The sequence below is a fragment of the Telmatherina bonti genome (assembly GCF_933228915.1).
Source record: "Telmatherina bonti genome assembly, chromosome: 2".
Classification (NCBI taxonomy): domain Eukaryota; kingdom Metazoa; phylum Chordata; class Actinopteri; order Atheriniformes; family Telmatherinidae; genus Telmatherina; species Telmatherina bonti.
The window spans coordinates 21141198-21158393 of NC_136620.1; the positions used below are offsets into that span (position 1 = coordinate 21141198).

Sequence of the window (17196 nt, forward strand, 5' to 3'; positions counted from 1 at the left end):
CAGTTCTGTTGAAGATAAAACCTCCAAACATATTGTACCCTGTGTATCACTGTCACATACCAGAAACCTCAAACTTTCTGAAGGTCTAGATTGTAAGAAACAGCTTGTTTCACCTATCTGACACAAACAGAGGCTTTCCTTAGACGTTGAGACCAAAAAAAGGAGGAGAAAGCATCTCTCAACTAAATAAACAAATCTAGAAAAAAATTCCCTCATAATATTAAAAAATGTTTTTGAATTAGAAAGCCCTTGCTAGTCTGTTCAAAAACAGTCAAATAGTCCTGCAAGAGACCGTCTGACAGTTTCTATTCAACCTAACTTGTGTGCAGTGCTGAGAGCTGATCTCAATGAAACAAACAAACAAATAAAACAGAACAGGTCCTGAACACTGAATTTTCCAGTACTTGATTAAAATGCAATGCAATTAGATTGCATCTAATCTGCCTCCAGAGGCTGCTGGGGTGACACTCACAGCTTCAAAACACGAGTAAGCTTTAATACTTTGTCTAAATGTGTGTATATATATATATATATATATATATATATATATATATATATATATATATATGTGTATATATATATATATATATATATATATATATATATATATATATATATATATATATATATATATATATATATATATGTATATATATATATATATATGTATATATATATATATATATATATATATATATATATATATATCTATATCTATATCTATATCTATATCTATATATATATCTATCTATATATATATATATATATATATATACATATATATATATATATATATATATATATATATATATATATATATATATATATATATATATATATATATATATATATATATATATATATATATATATATATATATATACACATACATACATACAGGGTAGGGGATGCTATTAATTTGGTTGGGCGTTTGCATAAGTGTCAATACTGCATGACATGAGGGGTCCTTTGTGGCTCTCTGTATGTCTTTTCAGAGCTGCTGCGAGCAGTTTCCTTTAATCCTGTTGACTGCTGATGCCTTTACTTCTTCTCCTGAGGAATCTTTAAGTGTAGCCTGTTCCTGCTGGCACCGGCTGTGGGGAGAAAAGGTATGCATACAGATGACATCATACAAACAGTGACAATTGAAAAGCTGTTTCCTCATCAGGGTAATATTGCCGTGTTAGTCTCAGAGGAGGTGTCTTTCCCACTTTAAACGGGCTTTCCTGACAAATTGAAACATTTGGAGATTTATGTTTAAATTGTTTGAAGATTTTAAATTTTCCAGGTTTCCAATTTCTTGTCCATGAATACACACAGAGACCCAGCCTTCCTGGAGTTTAGTTTGTTGACTTGATGAATTCTTAGAAGATACATTTCTACTGTTGGGTTTGAAGTTAATAAGCTAGTTTATGTGGTGTTACAGGAGGAAGCCAGATATAGACGATAATGTTTGTGGTTGTAATTCAGTAGAAGCAGTTGTCTGAAAAAAAAACTAAGGGTACAGTTAAAAGTTTCTAAAACAAGTCTTCCTATCTTTTTTAAAATTAACTTTATTCTTCAAATCATTGGAAAACATCATGAAGTTTAAAAGGAATGGAAAGGACTTTGGAAAAATAAAATTCTTTACATATTTCATCTGAGTCAACATCCTGTTTTTAACCACAGACCATATAGTTCTGTATCATACGGTAAATGATTTTTTTTTATTTTTATAAAAGATTATCCTATAATCAGTTTGTAATCAGAACAGGAAAGAAAAGAGTCAAGTTGAAATCTGTGTCTGCAAGACATTGTAAAATAATAATTGTACACACTAACATTTATTTTCTCAGAATTATGCAAATGCAGCTTGCGGGCGCTGATACCAATCTTTTTTCTTTTTCTTCTTTTTTTTTTTTAAAAAGCCATTTACGTGTTTCAACTCTGTCCTGGTTTGAAACATGTAAACACAAACCTTATGGTTGGTAAATCCATATTTCTTTCAAAAATTCTCTTTGAACTCACCTTCTGTGCACTTTATCACTGGCTTTTCCCACTGCCCGTTTGCCATACAGTGTATGACAGGCAGGTGTCGCTGCGTGTAACCTGCATCACACTGGTACCGGACTATAGAGTCAATGGGGTAGTGTTCTCTAATGCTTCCCATTGGCCGGCCGTGTTCCACCTCAGGAGGAGCTCCACACATGGCTGAAGTAAATAAAAGGGGAATTAAATAAGAAAAAAAATATAATAAGGGATTTCTCAACAAAGTTTCCATGTTTTTGGGAAAATAATTCTCCATATTAAAGAAGCAGTACTGAACTTTGGCAGATAAGTCGTGCTCTGACAACAGATAACTTAGCATCCATTTTGCACACTACCTATACTACCAGGGCTACTGGTAAGAAGAAGTCAGTTCATTTTTCACTGTTGTCTTAAATCTTGCTCTGTTCCTTTCTCTCTTTCTTTTTCTCTCTTCCTCCGAAAATGTCGCCTCATTTTTTTTTTTTTTTTGTTTAAAACAGCCAGTTGTTGATATCCAGTTACTACTGTCAGAAAATGATATATTGCTACTTTAAATCAGCTTTAACAAAGTGTGAATTAAAGTGGATGCCTATCATTATGAGGGCAAATAATCTCAAGTATTTGTTTTAACACTCTGATCCTTTTGTGGGTAATATTCCACAGTCATTTAGCAGATGGTTTTATCCAAAGCGACTTACATGAGAACAACACAAGCGCGAAATCAAACAGTAGAGGACATCGTAGGAAGGTGCAAGTGGGCTGTCCAGTTGGACACAGGTCCTTACATGTAGTGCTACAGGCTCTTTTTTTTGTTTGTTTGTTTTTGTTTTTCTCCCTTCCCATCCCACAATATTACCTAAGTTAAAATACAAAGAATTAATACCATAATGTCTGTTTCAAAGAACTGGGCTGAGTTCTCTAACGTTTCTGTCAAACAGAGCTAAACTAAGTGTGGAAGTGCTCCTTGAAGAGCTGAGTCTTCAGCTTGCTCTTAAAGTAGACAGGGACTCAGCAGAGTGTACAGAGTTTAGGAGATCATTGCATAATATATGTCTCTGAAGTATGCAAAAACAGATCTGTAAAGATGCTTCCAAAAAAAGTTTTTGAAATGTTGTACGGCAGAAGAAAAAAACATTTCTTTTAAGCATTCTTCAGTATGGCTAAAAACAGTGAGCAAAACTTTGTGTAAATTGTATTGATCTCACAAATTACATGATGTTTTCTCCCGCTTACAAAGATTTAGAATCACATCTCGATGTGAAACAACTTACCAGGTTGACTCTTGCAGGTGAAAGGAAGGTGGTAATTGCAGGGCACATCATTCCATTGGCCGCCCTCATGCCAGATCATCACCACACAGTCCTCCCCATAGCCGAAATAGTTATCTGGCTGGTTTGGCCTCCAGTTTTGGAAAGTCTGATTGTAAAGATGATTAGTCAAGCAACAATTTCATTATGATGTAACAGAAGAAATAACTTTGTAGCTACAGTGATTAGTAGGCGTGGGAAAATCAAATCGAAAAATTGAAAATCGGGATTTCACAATTTTAAAATCGATTTTTTTGTTTTTGTTTTTTGTTTTTTGTTTGTTGTTGTTTTGCTTTTTTTTCAAATAAATAAAAATAATCCATTACAAAATTTTGTCATTTTTATTATTTTTTATTGATCTTTTTACTTGTCTTTTTGGACATTATAGCAGCAGAATGATGATCTGGCTACTGCAATGTTTTTCCCAATTGAAATCAAGAAAAATGACGGGCAAAAAAAAAAGGTTTTATACATTTTTTTTGTTTTTAATCTACAAAATTTAGCATTATCAAAGAATTATGAGAATTTCCATTTAAATCGAATCGGCATCCAAAAAATTGGAATCAAATCGAATCGGGACAAAAGCATATGGTCACAGCCCTAGTGGTTAGCATGAAAAGTAGAACATTTCCACTTAATAGGTCCATGTGAACAGAACTGATTGGTCAGCAGTCTCCAAGCAAACTCACCAGAGGGGTGCCATCCGTCCAGTGAAACTCATTCTGTACATCTCTGTCATTAAGTCCAATCCACTGGTAGTCCTGATTATGGGCTGCATGGTAACAAGAAAGAGAGTGAACCTTTAAAACTGGCAAGACAAGTCTTCATTTTGATCCGTTATCTCTGACTTCACATGTTTCCATTCTCAACAACATAAACTATCACCATCTTTCCTTCTGTAGACTTCTTATTTGCACTTAAACAGCTACTCACAGTAGACGAAGTCCTGCTCTTCCTGAGAGCTGATGCTGACTAGGTGGGAATTGTGCCTCTGACAGTGTTGCTCTGCTTCAGACCAGTTGTACCTATTCTCAAAGTGGATGTAACAGTTGCCTCTGAACTCCGTCCAACCTTCAGGACAGCCCTGCATCGCTACACACATTCAAATAAAAAATTGAAGATCAAATTCCCTCCATTTGATTTTCACTTCAAAGATTATGCTCTGCGTGCTGCAATTTGATGACCCACGTGTTGAGCAGTCTTCTCCAGCAAAGCCATTTGGACACTGGCACACTGCGTAATCTCCCTGAACATGACACGAACGTGCACCACAGGGGTTTGGATCACAGGGGTCTGCGAAGAATGATAAACAGTGTCACTGATCCATAATGGCAAATTATCAGCTCTTCTAAAATCCAGCGATGGACAAGAGTGCAATTGCAAAAATCTGAAAATGCCAGCTTATGTTTGTAGAACAAGAAAAACTCATACTTTCCACTACCGTAGGCTCCTCCACAGTAGCCGGAGTTGTGAATGACACTGATGGTGCTGTGGTTGGGCTGGTGTAGGCTGTAGCCGTTGTGGTACCAATGGGCCAGTCATGAGCGGCTCCACTTCCTGATGTATCCAAGGTGCCACGGAATTCATGGAGGATCCCTGACCCACTGATATCGCCGCTTACCTCCACCTCACCCCTGCCCTGTTCAGGCTGTCGTTCTAGCGGTGGTACAGTCACTCCAATCACTCGATCAGGAATGTAGATGATTTCATCAGGATGTTGGGAAGAGTCTCCAGAGGCGGAGCCACTGACTGAAAGACCGGATGGAAAACCACTTGGAAAGCCACTGTGGAACCCTGATCCAATAGGATGATATCCAGACACTTCTTGCTCTCCAGACTGATGGATTGTCAGGTCAATGCCGCTATGGTGGACAAATGAAATGCCAAAAAATCCACCAGACCCAGACCCAGACATTTCTCCTGATCCAGACACACTTGATAAGCCCTCTATCATATCAATTCCTCCTTTACCTAGTTCCTGGCCAGTCGGCACTGAGTGAACCAACTTCCCCTTTTCATCCACTGTGATGATCACTGGTTCTAAACCGCTGCCACTAAAGTCGCTGCTTCCACTGGTTAAACCTGATCCTGATATAATAAAGCCAGAGTGCAGTCCATCAGACCCAGATCCAGATGCACTACCTGCATCTCCAGATGTAAAGCTGGCAGTACTTCCCCCCTCTGCTTCCTGTAAACCACCAGAGGCAGAGTGGTCTCCTGAATAGACATCAGTGTGTCCACTGAAAGTGATGCCCTGCCCCGATCCAGACGTGTCATCCCTGGAGCCGGACGTGCTGGACTCTCCGGAAATCTCACCACTGGCTGAAGGTTCACCTGAACCAGATCCTGACATAGGATCTGGAACTAGAAATAAAAAGCAAGAGTTGCTATGTTTAAATAATGTTGTAAATGTCATGATGTCGAGATAATAACATAACCATGTTTTTTTTCAAGAAAATGGAGCAATTGATGTCTTTACATTGACATGTTGGTATAACTTCTGTCATCCAGCTCATAACAGCTTAAAAAAATGCAACTGGACTTTTATTTCTTGGGTGAATTTTGTGTTTGGTAGAAGTTTACAAAAACACAAAATATACCAGCACAAGCTGAGGGAACTGTAATTGTAGTGCTGTTCAATGAGAAGTGTTCAGACCTTTTATGTAGGAAATATCAAACAACAGTTTTATAAATGCATGGCACAATGCATGGAAAAGGAGTTCATCAGCATTTGCATTGATTACAGCTAATATACACAGATTGTTATACTGCAGCCTATAATCAATCAACTGATTCCATTAGATGCCTGATTATTGTATTGCTGTGCCACTTTTACAAAATACATAACATTCTTGTTGACCATTTTAAGGCCATTAACAAGGAGATAAGCGATAAAGACATTTATAACTGGGAACATTATGTTTAGGTTTCTTACCTGTACGAGCCATTTGTTGACTTGTGATGGTCTTCGCCTTGATGATCTCTGTTTTAGTTTCATTTAGACCTGTTTCCGTTTCATTGTAGCTTGTAATTGGTTCTTCTGTTACTTTAAAGAAAACCAATGAAATACAAAATGAGACCAATGTTACAACTACCTAAAACTAAACTAAAATAAACACATTGGCTCATATTAACAATATAAAAAAATATGTTTGATTTTAAGTATCTGTCTTACCAGGTAGGACAAAGAGATCGATTGCAGTTGATGTCACATTTGTAACATTTGCCATTTTCTTCTGATTTATACTGGTCTGTTCTTCAACATGGAAAACAGGACTTTCAGCTGAGGAAGAAAAAGTGAATGTAGACTTCATTCAAATAAGTTTAGACTCTACTAGCACGGTAAAGCCAACTTACTTCATGGATGTAACACGATAACCTCAAGCCTAGAGCATCTATTACTTTAAGACAACGTTACTTGAACAATATCTTTTGTTGTGCCATTTATTCTAAGGTTTAGCTCACAATTTTAACTATTTGTTCATGTGTCAGAAAAGAGTTTTGTGACACACAATTCAAATTATTATCCCAAAATGTAAAAAAAAAAAATCACACCAAGCCCTTTCCAACCTCTGAAACAGTAGGCATCATAGCGTGAGTGCTCATCGGGGAATCCTGTCTGATTGGGAAAAGCATAGATGATATGGACGCCGACTTGACCTCCTCCACAGTGAGCCCTGGGGGTGGTGATGGGGTAACGGACACTGCGGTCCATCATCCAGCCTGGGCGGCACTTGTCAAAACCTTGATTCCAGGCAGCATATAGCTGCCCAGGGGTGGCCAGGGTGGTGTTGAGTTTCTGACAGTGCTGCACAGCCTCCTCGTAGGAGAAACTGTCATAGTCACTGGTAAAGAAGACCTCACCTGTAGGTAGAATGATACACATGAACATTCGAAGGAGTTTAAATATAGCTGATAGGTATAGATAGTAAGATTCCCTTTGGATAGCAGCCTGATATTTTAAGGATCAGGGAGGATTCACCTCTCAAACGTTTCACATAACAAAACACATCATAGCGCTCAGTGGCTGGTTTCAATCCGTAGGATCTGACTCCTGGGAGATACGGCAAGTTGCCCGCACAGTTTTGTCTTGGTGACACAATTGGATACCTAAAAACAGAGAGAGTGCAAGTACAATTTATCATTATGGATTAGTTTATCTTTTTAGTGACTTTAAATATTTGAGCTGTTTGTACAAACAATCATAGCATCTGACAATGAACCACAGTGTTTGACATTGTTTGATAAGTTTGTTTTCATAGATGCAATTGGGATTGTGTATCTAAAATATGAAAATCGATTTAAATCTTATCTAAGAGATATCGCTTTAATGAACTATATTATAGGATGGTATATTAGTAGTACACCTTACCGGACAGTTTGGTCACGCAGCCAGCCAGCATCACATTGGTGCAGGCCTTTCTCAAAGGCTGCCTGAAGCTGCTGAGGGCTAGCAATGACTGCCCCTATACTCTGACAAGCCAATGCGGCCTCCAAAAAGGTCAAAGTATACCGACCAGTGATGGGACGATAGTGGAACACCACACCTAGAAAGTGTGAAATAGAGGAGTAAATGTAATTTCAAACAGTAAAAAGATTTTCCAACAGTTGTCATTATTTTATGTGGGTTCTTTTTGATTGTATAATAAAGTTAAAAAACAATATTAAGAGGATTTAGTCAGGAATCAATTCCCTTTCAAACGTACCTGTGGGAGCCATGGCTACATCTTCATCTGTCAGGCCCAGTCCAGGATCACCTTTCGCAAGAGTTTCTTTGGTATCAGAGTCTGTCATGCTGGGTGGAACAGGCAGTTGGGGCAGAATTTGTACCTCTCCGATTATGACTTCCTGAGATGGAGTAGTTAGACCAGAGTAGAGCTCAGGGACAGCTGTGATACCAATGATGTCTGGGAACGGTGTGGTCCTCCCAGGCACAGCACCTTCATCTTCATCTGATAAGAAAAAAAGATTGTAAGACTGACACATTTTTGCAATATGATTTTACTTTACAGCAAGATGTTGGGATCTGCACTACACTTTAGTTTAAAAAAAAATCAGACATTTCAGAAATCTTTAATGGAAAACATTACTAAACGCACATGGTAATTCATCAAAAAAGACACCCTCAACAACTTCAATGGTTATATAGTTAAATCTAACCTTGAAAGCAGATTGCATCATATCGAGAGTCTGGGTAGGGGTATCCTGTCTGGTTTGGGAACAAATAGACGGTTCTCACTCCCAGAAGTCCCCCTCCACACTGAGGCCTGGCAATGTTGATTGGGTAGCGTACACTTCTGTCAGCCAGCCAACCAGCGTTACACACATCCATACCATTCTTCCAAGCAAGGTAAAGCTCTCCGGTGGTGGCCAGCCTGGCACCTAGTTTGGTACACTGATCTTGTGCTTCATAGAAGGTAAACTTCTCTACAGACATGGAGTAAAAGACTCTGCCTGGGAGTGGAGAGGATTGGAGAGAGAAAGAAAACACACACTGATATGAAAGTATGCACCTGTGCCCATGCTATGAAGGTTTCAGGCTTGTTTTCTTTATTAGATAAGCATACCTTGCAATTTCTCAGCAAAGCAGTAGACGTCATAGGTCTCGTTAATGTCTCTAATGCCATAAGTTCTTACTCCTGGGAAGGTTTCTTTGTCTCCATAGCAACGGTCCCGTGGCTCATGGATGGGGTATCTGGATAGGACACAAAGTTATTTCCTGGAATATATTGTAATATTTTCCTGTGGTTACCTGGCAACCATGGACTAATGATAAAACTTTAGGAAGTCTAAGAATACCTCTGGGTTTTCATTTTGAGATAGATGGTTTATATTATCTGAAACTTGAGTGAACAGTTTAGAAATGTGATGCGCATATTTGTGAATTTTGATGTACCTGACAGTCTGATCAGACAGCCAACCAGCATCACACTGGTGGTATCCGTCATCGTAAGCAGCCTGGAGCTGAGCTGGGGTGGCAATGGTGGCACTGTTCTGGATACAGGCAGCCTTGGCTTTCTCAAATGTCAGGGTGTAGCGAGTGGAGATGGCACGGTAGTGGAACACAATGCCTGTGAGACACACATAGTGAGACTTGACTCCCCTAAACTCCCCCCGGTAACTGTTTGACAGCTTTTTTTTCTGTGTGTGTCCCAATCAACAATCAGGCACGACTGAGGTTTCTGAGAAAGTGCTTCTGGAAGCAATCATGCTAACTTTTTTTTTTTCACTTGTGGCACTTTGAAATGTAGTGATAAATACTTCTATGTGTAGCTCACCTCGAACCTGTATGTCCACAGAGTCATAGTTATCCTCGATGCCATGCATCACCTCACAGCGGTAGGTACCAGAATCTTTGGACCTCAACTCTGTCAGTTCCATAGTAGCATCTGTAGGAACTAGTGGGTAGTTAATCAGCGTGACTCGGTCCAGATACTCTGTTTCCACATGGACGGTCCCCTTTGATGCCACCAAGATTGTGGCAATTTTTCCCTTGGTGATGAAAGACCATTTGATGCGGTGGGAGAGTGGAGGGATGGTGGGGGCTCCGGGGTTGTTAACAGTGTTGTCCTGGAAGTAACATGGCACAACTACCTTGCTGCCCAGCAGAGGATGGGGAGGATTCTCCCAAGGGATGCTAACACGTAACGTTCCATCCATGTCTGGGGTAAAGAAAGATCAACATTTGTAGGTGGTCAGATTCCTGTATGACAAATGAGCATTTTCTCTTATCCAGGTAACTTCAGGATTTACCCCAGGTTTTCTGTACGACAAAGCTGTACTACACTCGGGAGTCAGTCACCATGGCAACCTATGCTAACCAGATAATCTTCTCTTGAGCAGGTTATAATCTGGATAAGAGATCAGCAAGGATAAAAGCGTCACCTCCAGATCAGTTCCTTTGGAAAATGGCCCGCCCATTTTTTTTATTTTTTATATTTACAACCTGTCCTGTCCAGCATCTCTGCCCTTGATAATTTGAATATTTTTATTATTATGATAATTATTTTATTTTATTTATTTGTTTATTTATTTTTTTCCTTTTATCATTTTGCAATCATCGTCAGTCTTGATATGGCCGAGCTGGACAAAAAAGAGGAAATGAAAGGAGAAAAAGAGAGACAGAAAAGAAAGGCGTGTCTAAGCTGCTAAAGTTACAGTATTTGCAAAACAATACAAAGTACTGAAAAAATACAACAAGACATAAGTAGGATAGTGACAATATTCAAAAACAGAAAAAAAAGAAAAATAAAAGTAAAAAAAGTAAATGAATTAATAAAATAACAATTACAATACCAACCGTTATTAAACATACCTACAGAGAGTCATCAGCAACATTTAGTAGGAAGCAGATGGGAAGAGGAGAGCTTTGTGGGCGTGCTCGTGTGAGTGTTCAACCTGTGATCATGCAATCAAAGATTAGCTGAGTGCTTGTAGGGGAGCACGACCACGACCCGAGGCGTAGGGGAGGAACCCAAGGCCCCCAGCAAGCCCACCACGCACAGAGCCCAGGCAGGCAAAGCAGAGAGAGCCGTCGTCCCCCGAAACCAGAGCAGTGGAAGTCTCCAGGCAGGCGCCACTCGGTGCGACGAGGCAGAGGCACCGGGTACCGGGTAGCGGTGCCTCTGCCTCGTGCGCAGGCTGCACAGAAAGCCGGCAGCCCACAGGCCCCAGGACCACCCGTACCCCCCGGCAGAGCCCCGGCCAAGACCCAGCAGGCCCTGCCCGCCCAGAGCAAAACCATCGCAGGCGCCACCACGATACCAGGGGCAGGATCCCCAAGGACAAGGACAGGTCCGTAGACCATCCCCCCAACTACCCCTCCCCACAACCCTCCCGCTGCTTCCTATCCCCCCTCCCTTCCTCACGGGCACCCTTCCCATTCCTCTCCCTCCCAAGCCCTACCGTCCCCAACAATGCGGCCCAGGCATCGCCCAGGACAGAGGGTCCCCGGCAGCACCCCGTCCCCAACCCCCAGGCCAGCACCAGGCCCGCCCTCCGCACCCCGAGTGCTCCCCACGAAGAGGGGGCATAGAAGGACCGGGGTGAGAAAGACCCCAATGGGAGGGGATTGGGCGAGGGCCACCACTGTAGCTCCTGTCCACCCCCCATGGCCAAGGTGCCTGTCCCCTCAAAACCCTAAATGTATATTGGTGTCTATGTTGCAATTAAAATTTAGTGGGGCAAGTGGCCGCAGGGGTCCATCGGAAAATGCCCCTTAGGGTTCCCGGGACCACCGACTTCACCCACCCCACCGTGCCCTATATGCTGTATGTATGATGTCGAGTGGCGGAAGAGGAGGGGGGCATGGGGAGGGGCACAACCAGGGGAGAAGGACTCCTCCCCTGGGCGACCAACTCCTCAGCTGGCCACAGTAGGTGCCCCCACCTCACCGGGACAGCCCCAGGGCAGAAGGGCAAGTCCCAGCCTGCCAGGCGTTGCAAGAGGCAGCACCCCGGTCGTCCCCCCATCCCCGGCGGCCCAGCACCAGCACTCTAGCGGACGGAGAGTCCCCGGTTCCCACCCAGACATCTATCCAGGGCCGGGGCCCGGTGCCACCAGCAACGCCAAGACTGTGGCCGACGGGAGGAGGCAGAGCCAGAGGGAGGATCCCCTCCGCCATGGACCCTATTCCTACCCCACCCATTCCCAACCATCCCTCTCCCTCCCACGCCCCCACCTGTCCACCCCCTCCTCTGCTGCCATCCCTCCCCCCCACCCACTCCCTCTACCAACCCGCACCAAACCCCATCCCTCTACGGACACATCATAATCCCCAGGAAACCCACCAGGTACCATAGCAGCACAACCCCGAGGGTATGCTCCAGGTGACCAAGGCCCCCCAGGCCCAGGCCAGGCCTCCCCATCCCGGAGGGAGGCAGCCCCGAAACCCGGGGGCCCTGGCCCCCCACGCAGCCCGCACAACAGCAGCTCGGCTACCCAGCCCAGGCCAACCCCCGACCGCCCTGAACTCCCAGCCGCCCCCCGGCCCGTCCCCAAGCGACCCCAGCCTCCGGGCCACCAGAGCTCCAAGCTGGCCAGGCGAGCAGCGCTCAAAGCAATGACCCGCCCAGACCCCCGGCCCGAGAGCCGCCCCGCCCCGCCCCGAGGACCTCAAGCCCCCCAATCCACCCCCCAGGGCTGCCAAGGACTCAGCCCCCCTTCCCACTAAGTGATGTGATTAATTAGCAGGGTCCAGGGAGAGCGAGCATTGGCCGATCCCTTTTTGATGGAAGCAGATGTGATCTCGAGACTTATGTGTTCCAACAGGAGATTTTTGTATTGATTAATACTTAGACTTATTTTGGACTTCCAGTTTAATAGGATAGTTTTTTTTTTTGCTATACATAGGGCCACAAGGATAATGTCTGTGTTGTTGGGGTCCATGTTGATGTCACTAAGGTCTCCCAGCAAGCAAAGCTTGGGGCATGCAGGAATGCTGCATCTGAGCCTATGTTGATAGTTCCCCACAAACCTTATTCCATAAATTTTGAACAGGTGCACAGAGCCATAGAGCATGTAAATAATTATCTACTGCATTACATGTGCACTGTGTGCAGATCTCTGAGTGATTTAGACCCATCTTGAACATTCTTTGTCCTGTGTAATGTGTTCTACTAAGAATTTTGTATTGGATGAGTTGTAGATTTGAAATGTCTGTCATATTAAAAGCATTTAGACATATTTGCAGCCAAGAAGGTTGACTGAGACTGATAGATAGGTCTGCCTCCCATTTTGAAGTTGGCAAGGAATTTGAATCATCTATTTTTTAAATCGACCTGTATATTTTTGAAAGTAACTTTAGGCTACGAAGTTCCATAAACTCTGCTACTGTGTGAGGAATTTCCAAGTCTATTTGATGAAGGGGGAATTTCGTAAGTATAATGGATTTGAGTTGCTGATATTCTAGAAATCTGCTACTATTAATTCCATATTGTGATGATAGTGTGTCAAAAGCTAAAATTCTTCTGTTATGGATAATATGCTCTAAATAATTAATTCCTTTATAAATCCATTGTTTAAAGTTGATCATATCTTTGTTTAGAAGAATGTCAGGGTTGTTCCAGATAGGGGTGAGTTTACATGGGATTATTGATGAATTGTTTTTTTTAAGAAATTCCCACCAAGCTGTCAGAGAGGTGCTAATGTTGACGCTTTTGAAGCACTTTAACTTTTTTACACTGAAGCTGAAGAATGGAAGATTAGAGATTTCCACATTGTCACAGAATGTTTGTTCTAAGTCTATCCATGGTTCATCTAATGGACTCGGTTTAAGCCATTTTAAGATATATTGCAGCCTATTTGCTAAGAAATAATGTTGAAAGTTAGGCAAGTCTAAGCCTCCCCGATCTTTAAGTTTTTTTAACGTTTTTAAACTAATCCAGGGTGGTTTATTCTTCCAGAGAAATTGGGAAGTGTGTTATTCTAGTGATTTGAACCAGGTGGAGGGAGGTTTCATAGGAATCATGGAGAACAGGTAGTGGATTTTGGGTAGAACCATCATTTTTATCATAGCAACTCTCCCCTTAAGTGAAATGGGGAGTGACTTCCAGCGAGTGAGATCATCTATTGTTTTAAGAAGGTTAGTGTAATTACATTTTACCAGTTCTGAGAGCCTGGGGGGAATATTTATCTAATGTCACCTGATTGTAAGTTAGTGTTGGATGGATTTTGAAACCTGCAGTTAATTGGTAGGACTGTGCTCTTAGACCAATTAATAGAGTAGTCAGATAGTGATGAGAATTTATTATTAGTGAGATTGTTTCAGATAATGATGTTTGTGAGTTTTGGAGGAATAGTAAAATATCATCGGCATTAAGGCTTATTTTATGAATTATATTTTTGGACTGGATGCTCTTTATAATTTGATTCTGTCGAATTGCAGCAGCTAGTGGTTCAATAAATACAGCAAAAAGTGAGGGAGAGAGTGGACAATCTTGTCTGGTGCCCCTTTGAAGATTAAAACTTGGAGAGGTTTGATCGTTCATCCTGACTCTCGCATTAGGGGAGCTGTATAAGATTTTGATCCAGTCAAGAAAGGAAGGTCCAAAGCCAAATCTATTTAAAGTAGCTAATAAGAATTTCCAATTTACTCTATCGAAGGCCTTTTCTGCATCCAGAGAAACTATAGTTGTTTCCAGGTTATTGATAGTAGAGTAATCTATTATACTGATTAGCCTGCGCATGTTAACAGATGAATATCTGCCTTTTATAAAGCCTGTTTGATCAGGGTGTATAATGAGTGGAGTTACTTTCTCTAACCTTGCAGCTAAAGCTTTGCAGATTATTTTAAGGTCTGCATTTATCAGTGACATGGGTCTGTAGCTAGATGGAAGTTTGGTTTCCTTGCCTGGTTTTAACAGTACAATGATGCTGGCAGAGTTCATGTTTTGGGGTAAGTAGCCATTTTCCTTTATTTGTGTCACCATTTTGAAAAACGTAGGGCCCGCCCATTTTGATGAAGTTGTTGCATGGTGAGAAGCGTGCTTATGAGAGAAAGAGGTTTTGAGTAACAGATGCATACTTCTGATGAAGAAATAAAGCCTTGTCACTGACAGTTTTGAAATATATTATTGTACTTTTTCTTGACTTGTTGACAAGTCCAAATAGCTTTACTAGGGTTGCATCTGTGGTTAATAAATATGAAAGCACAGACCACCACCAAATAGCTAATTTCCACCCACAAGGATCTTTTTTAAGATTCCTCCCAGATAACTCCCAATATTTAATGGAATCCCAATTTAGATCAGGACCAATTTTTAAGAAAAAAAAAAAAGAAAGAAAAAAACCCCACAAACAATCTGTACGGTAATTTTTGTGTCAGGTGGCTAGCAAACAGACAGAAAGACAAATGCAGATAAAAGAATGTTTGCTTGTGTCTCCATAGTAAAGTACCTGCTCCTCAGGGTTTCTTCATGACTGCAATAGGTCAGATGCTGCAAACACTCCTCTTTTTTATGTTATTATTTTACACTGATCAAGATGTGAAAACCTCTGGTTGAATTACTGAGCTGAAAACCAGCTTCGTAGCACCATTTATTTGGATCTTAAATGTCTGGGTAAATCAACCCAGGTAACACAGATGTTACGTTAATCACACTTTAATCGACTCAAAATTGACTCAGTATGACTGTGTATGTGTTTATGTTATACATGATGTGCAATCTGTCCAATTGCAGTTGCAAGCAAATCGTATAAACCATTTTGTGTGTAACTTCAGGTGCTTACAAATGTATGTTGAAATGCATGCACAAATATTTAAGAATAACACCCACAAAAAAGTTTTATACGTGCAAAAATTTAAAAAAAAAAAAAAAAAAAAAAAAGCACAAACAGCAACAAGGGCTGCAAGGGCGGTGACCTAGCACTGTGGCCTCACAGCAAGAAGGTCACTGGTGGCGGCTTGAACAGTGGCTTTTCTCTGTGGAGTTTGCATGTTCTCCCCATGTGTGCGTGGGTTTTCTCTTGGTGCTCCGGCTTCATCCCACCGTCCAAAGACATGCATGTTAGGTCAATTGGTTACTCTAATCTGTCCACAGGAGTGAGTGTGAGTGTGCATGATTGTTTGTCTTTCTGTGTTGGCCCTGTGATGAAATGGCGACCTGTCCAGGGTGTACCCTGCCTTTCATCCAGTGATTACTGAGATAGGCTCCATCTTCCGCGCAACCCCTAACTGGACTGAACGGTTAAGAAAATGAAAAAGGATCCTGTGCAGATGAATCATTAGATACATGTGCAAGAATCATCTATTTGTGCAAATTTTTATTTTGTGTACGTGCAAAACTTTGTTGTGCACATTATTTCTAGATATTTGTGCGTGCATTTCAACACGTCTTTGGAAGCACCTGAAGGGGTGGTTTATATAGTTTACAAATTATGTTTTACACATACAAGTGCCCAAAGTTTTACATAAATTAGTTTAACCAGTTTGCAAATCACATATTACACATAATGATTAAAATCAGTTTTCTCTCCATAGATGGTTGCCATCTTTCTGGCTTGTTGCTGTTTGAGGAAGGTTCTGGCTATACACTCTGCTGCTTCCTTGCTTTATTGTATAAAGCATGTTTTATTCTATTCTACAGTCATTTATGTGAAGAATTAAGAATGTTAAGCATCCTTCTTATGCCAAATAGTTTTCATTCAGGATAACATGGAAAAAAGTCTCTGCTAGAAGTTTAATGTCCCGTGTGCTGATCTTTTTCTTTATCGTGATATTTGCAACTTGAAAACCACTTCAGGTTCTCTTTTAACTTTTCACTAACTTTGTCTTAAACTGCTCAGTCTTAAAGCATTTAGATGCATTGAAGTCCAGCTCATAACAGCTGTCACTGTGAAACATAGAATACTAAATCCCCTGTATTCCTAATAATAAAGAATAATCTAATTATACAAATTATATATATATATAAATACGTGTGTGTGTGTGTGTGTGTGTGTGTGTGTGTGTGTGTGTGTGTGTGTGTGTCTATGACAGTGTATTTACAAGTAATTTACAAGATGTTTAGGTTTTTCCAGCAACAAGTTAAATGCACACACCAGTTCAGCAGGCAACTCAACAGGCCATTTTATCGTTGACAGATCTCCCAAAACAAGAAAGTTGCCATGAGACCTCGTTAATGAATTATAAGTAGTCACTTACCATTGTGCTCTTCAAATGATATTGTTGCTGAGATGATGGGCAAGAACACACACAACAGAAGCAAGGTTGCCATGGTTACCTGACAAATACAGAAGACTGGAATTAATGAAGAGAAAGAAGGACATGAATAATATTACTTGAACCATCTTCGTATAACAAGTCTCATTAGATTACCACAATTAAAAATAATCTGTACAAAGTTTTTAACTATTCTTATCAGAAGTTGCCATTTGTGTGAAT

At 41.1% G+C, this 17196-nt stretch overlaps 1 protein-coding gene across 1 annotated transcript; it reads right to left on the bottom strand.

Annotated features, from left to right (window-relative positions):
• Window positions 1–993: 993 nt before the first annotated feature.
• On the bottom strand, window positions 994–17029 carry acanb (aggrecan b; the record flags this gene model as incomplete). The annotated part of the gene is made up of 18 exons (XM_079256811.1): window positions 994–1094; window positions 2008–2190; window positions 3279–3423; window positions 4004–4086; window positions 4248–4406; window positions 4503–4607; window positions 4746–5678; window positions 6250–6360; window positions 6490–6597; window positions 6885–7178; window positions 7297–7424; window positions 7687–7861; window positions 8021–8266; window positions 8475–8768; window positions 8882–9009; window positions 9211–9385; window positions 9593–9976; window positions 16957–17029. The coding sequence occupies 18 exons, from the start codon at window positions 17027–17029 to the stop codon at window positions 1042–1044; spliced, it is 3777 nt and encodes a 1258-aa protein (XP_079112937.1). The 3' UTR covers window positions 994–1041.
• Window positions 17030–17196: the final 167 nt, after the last annotated feature.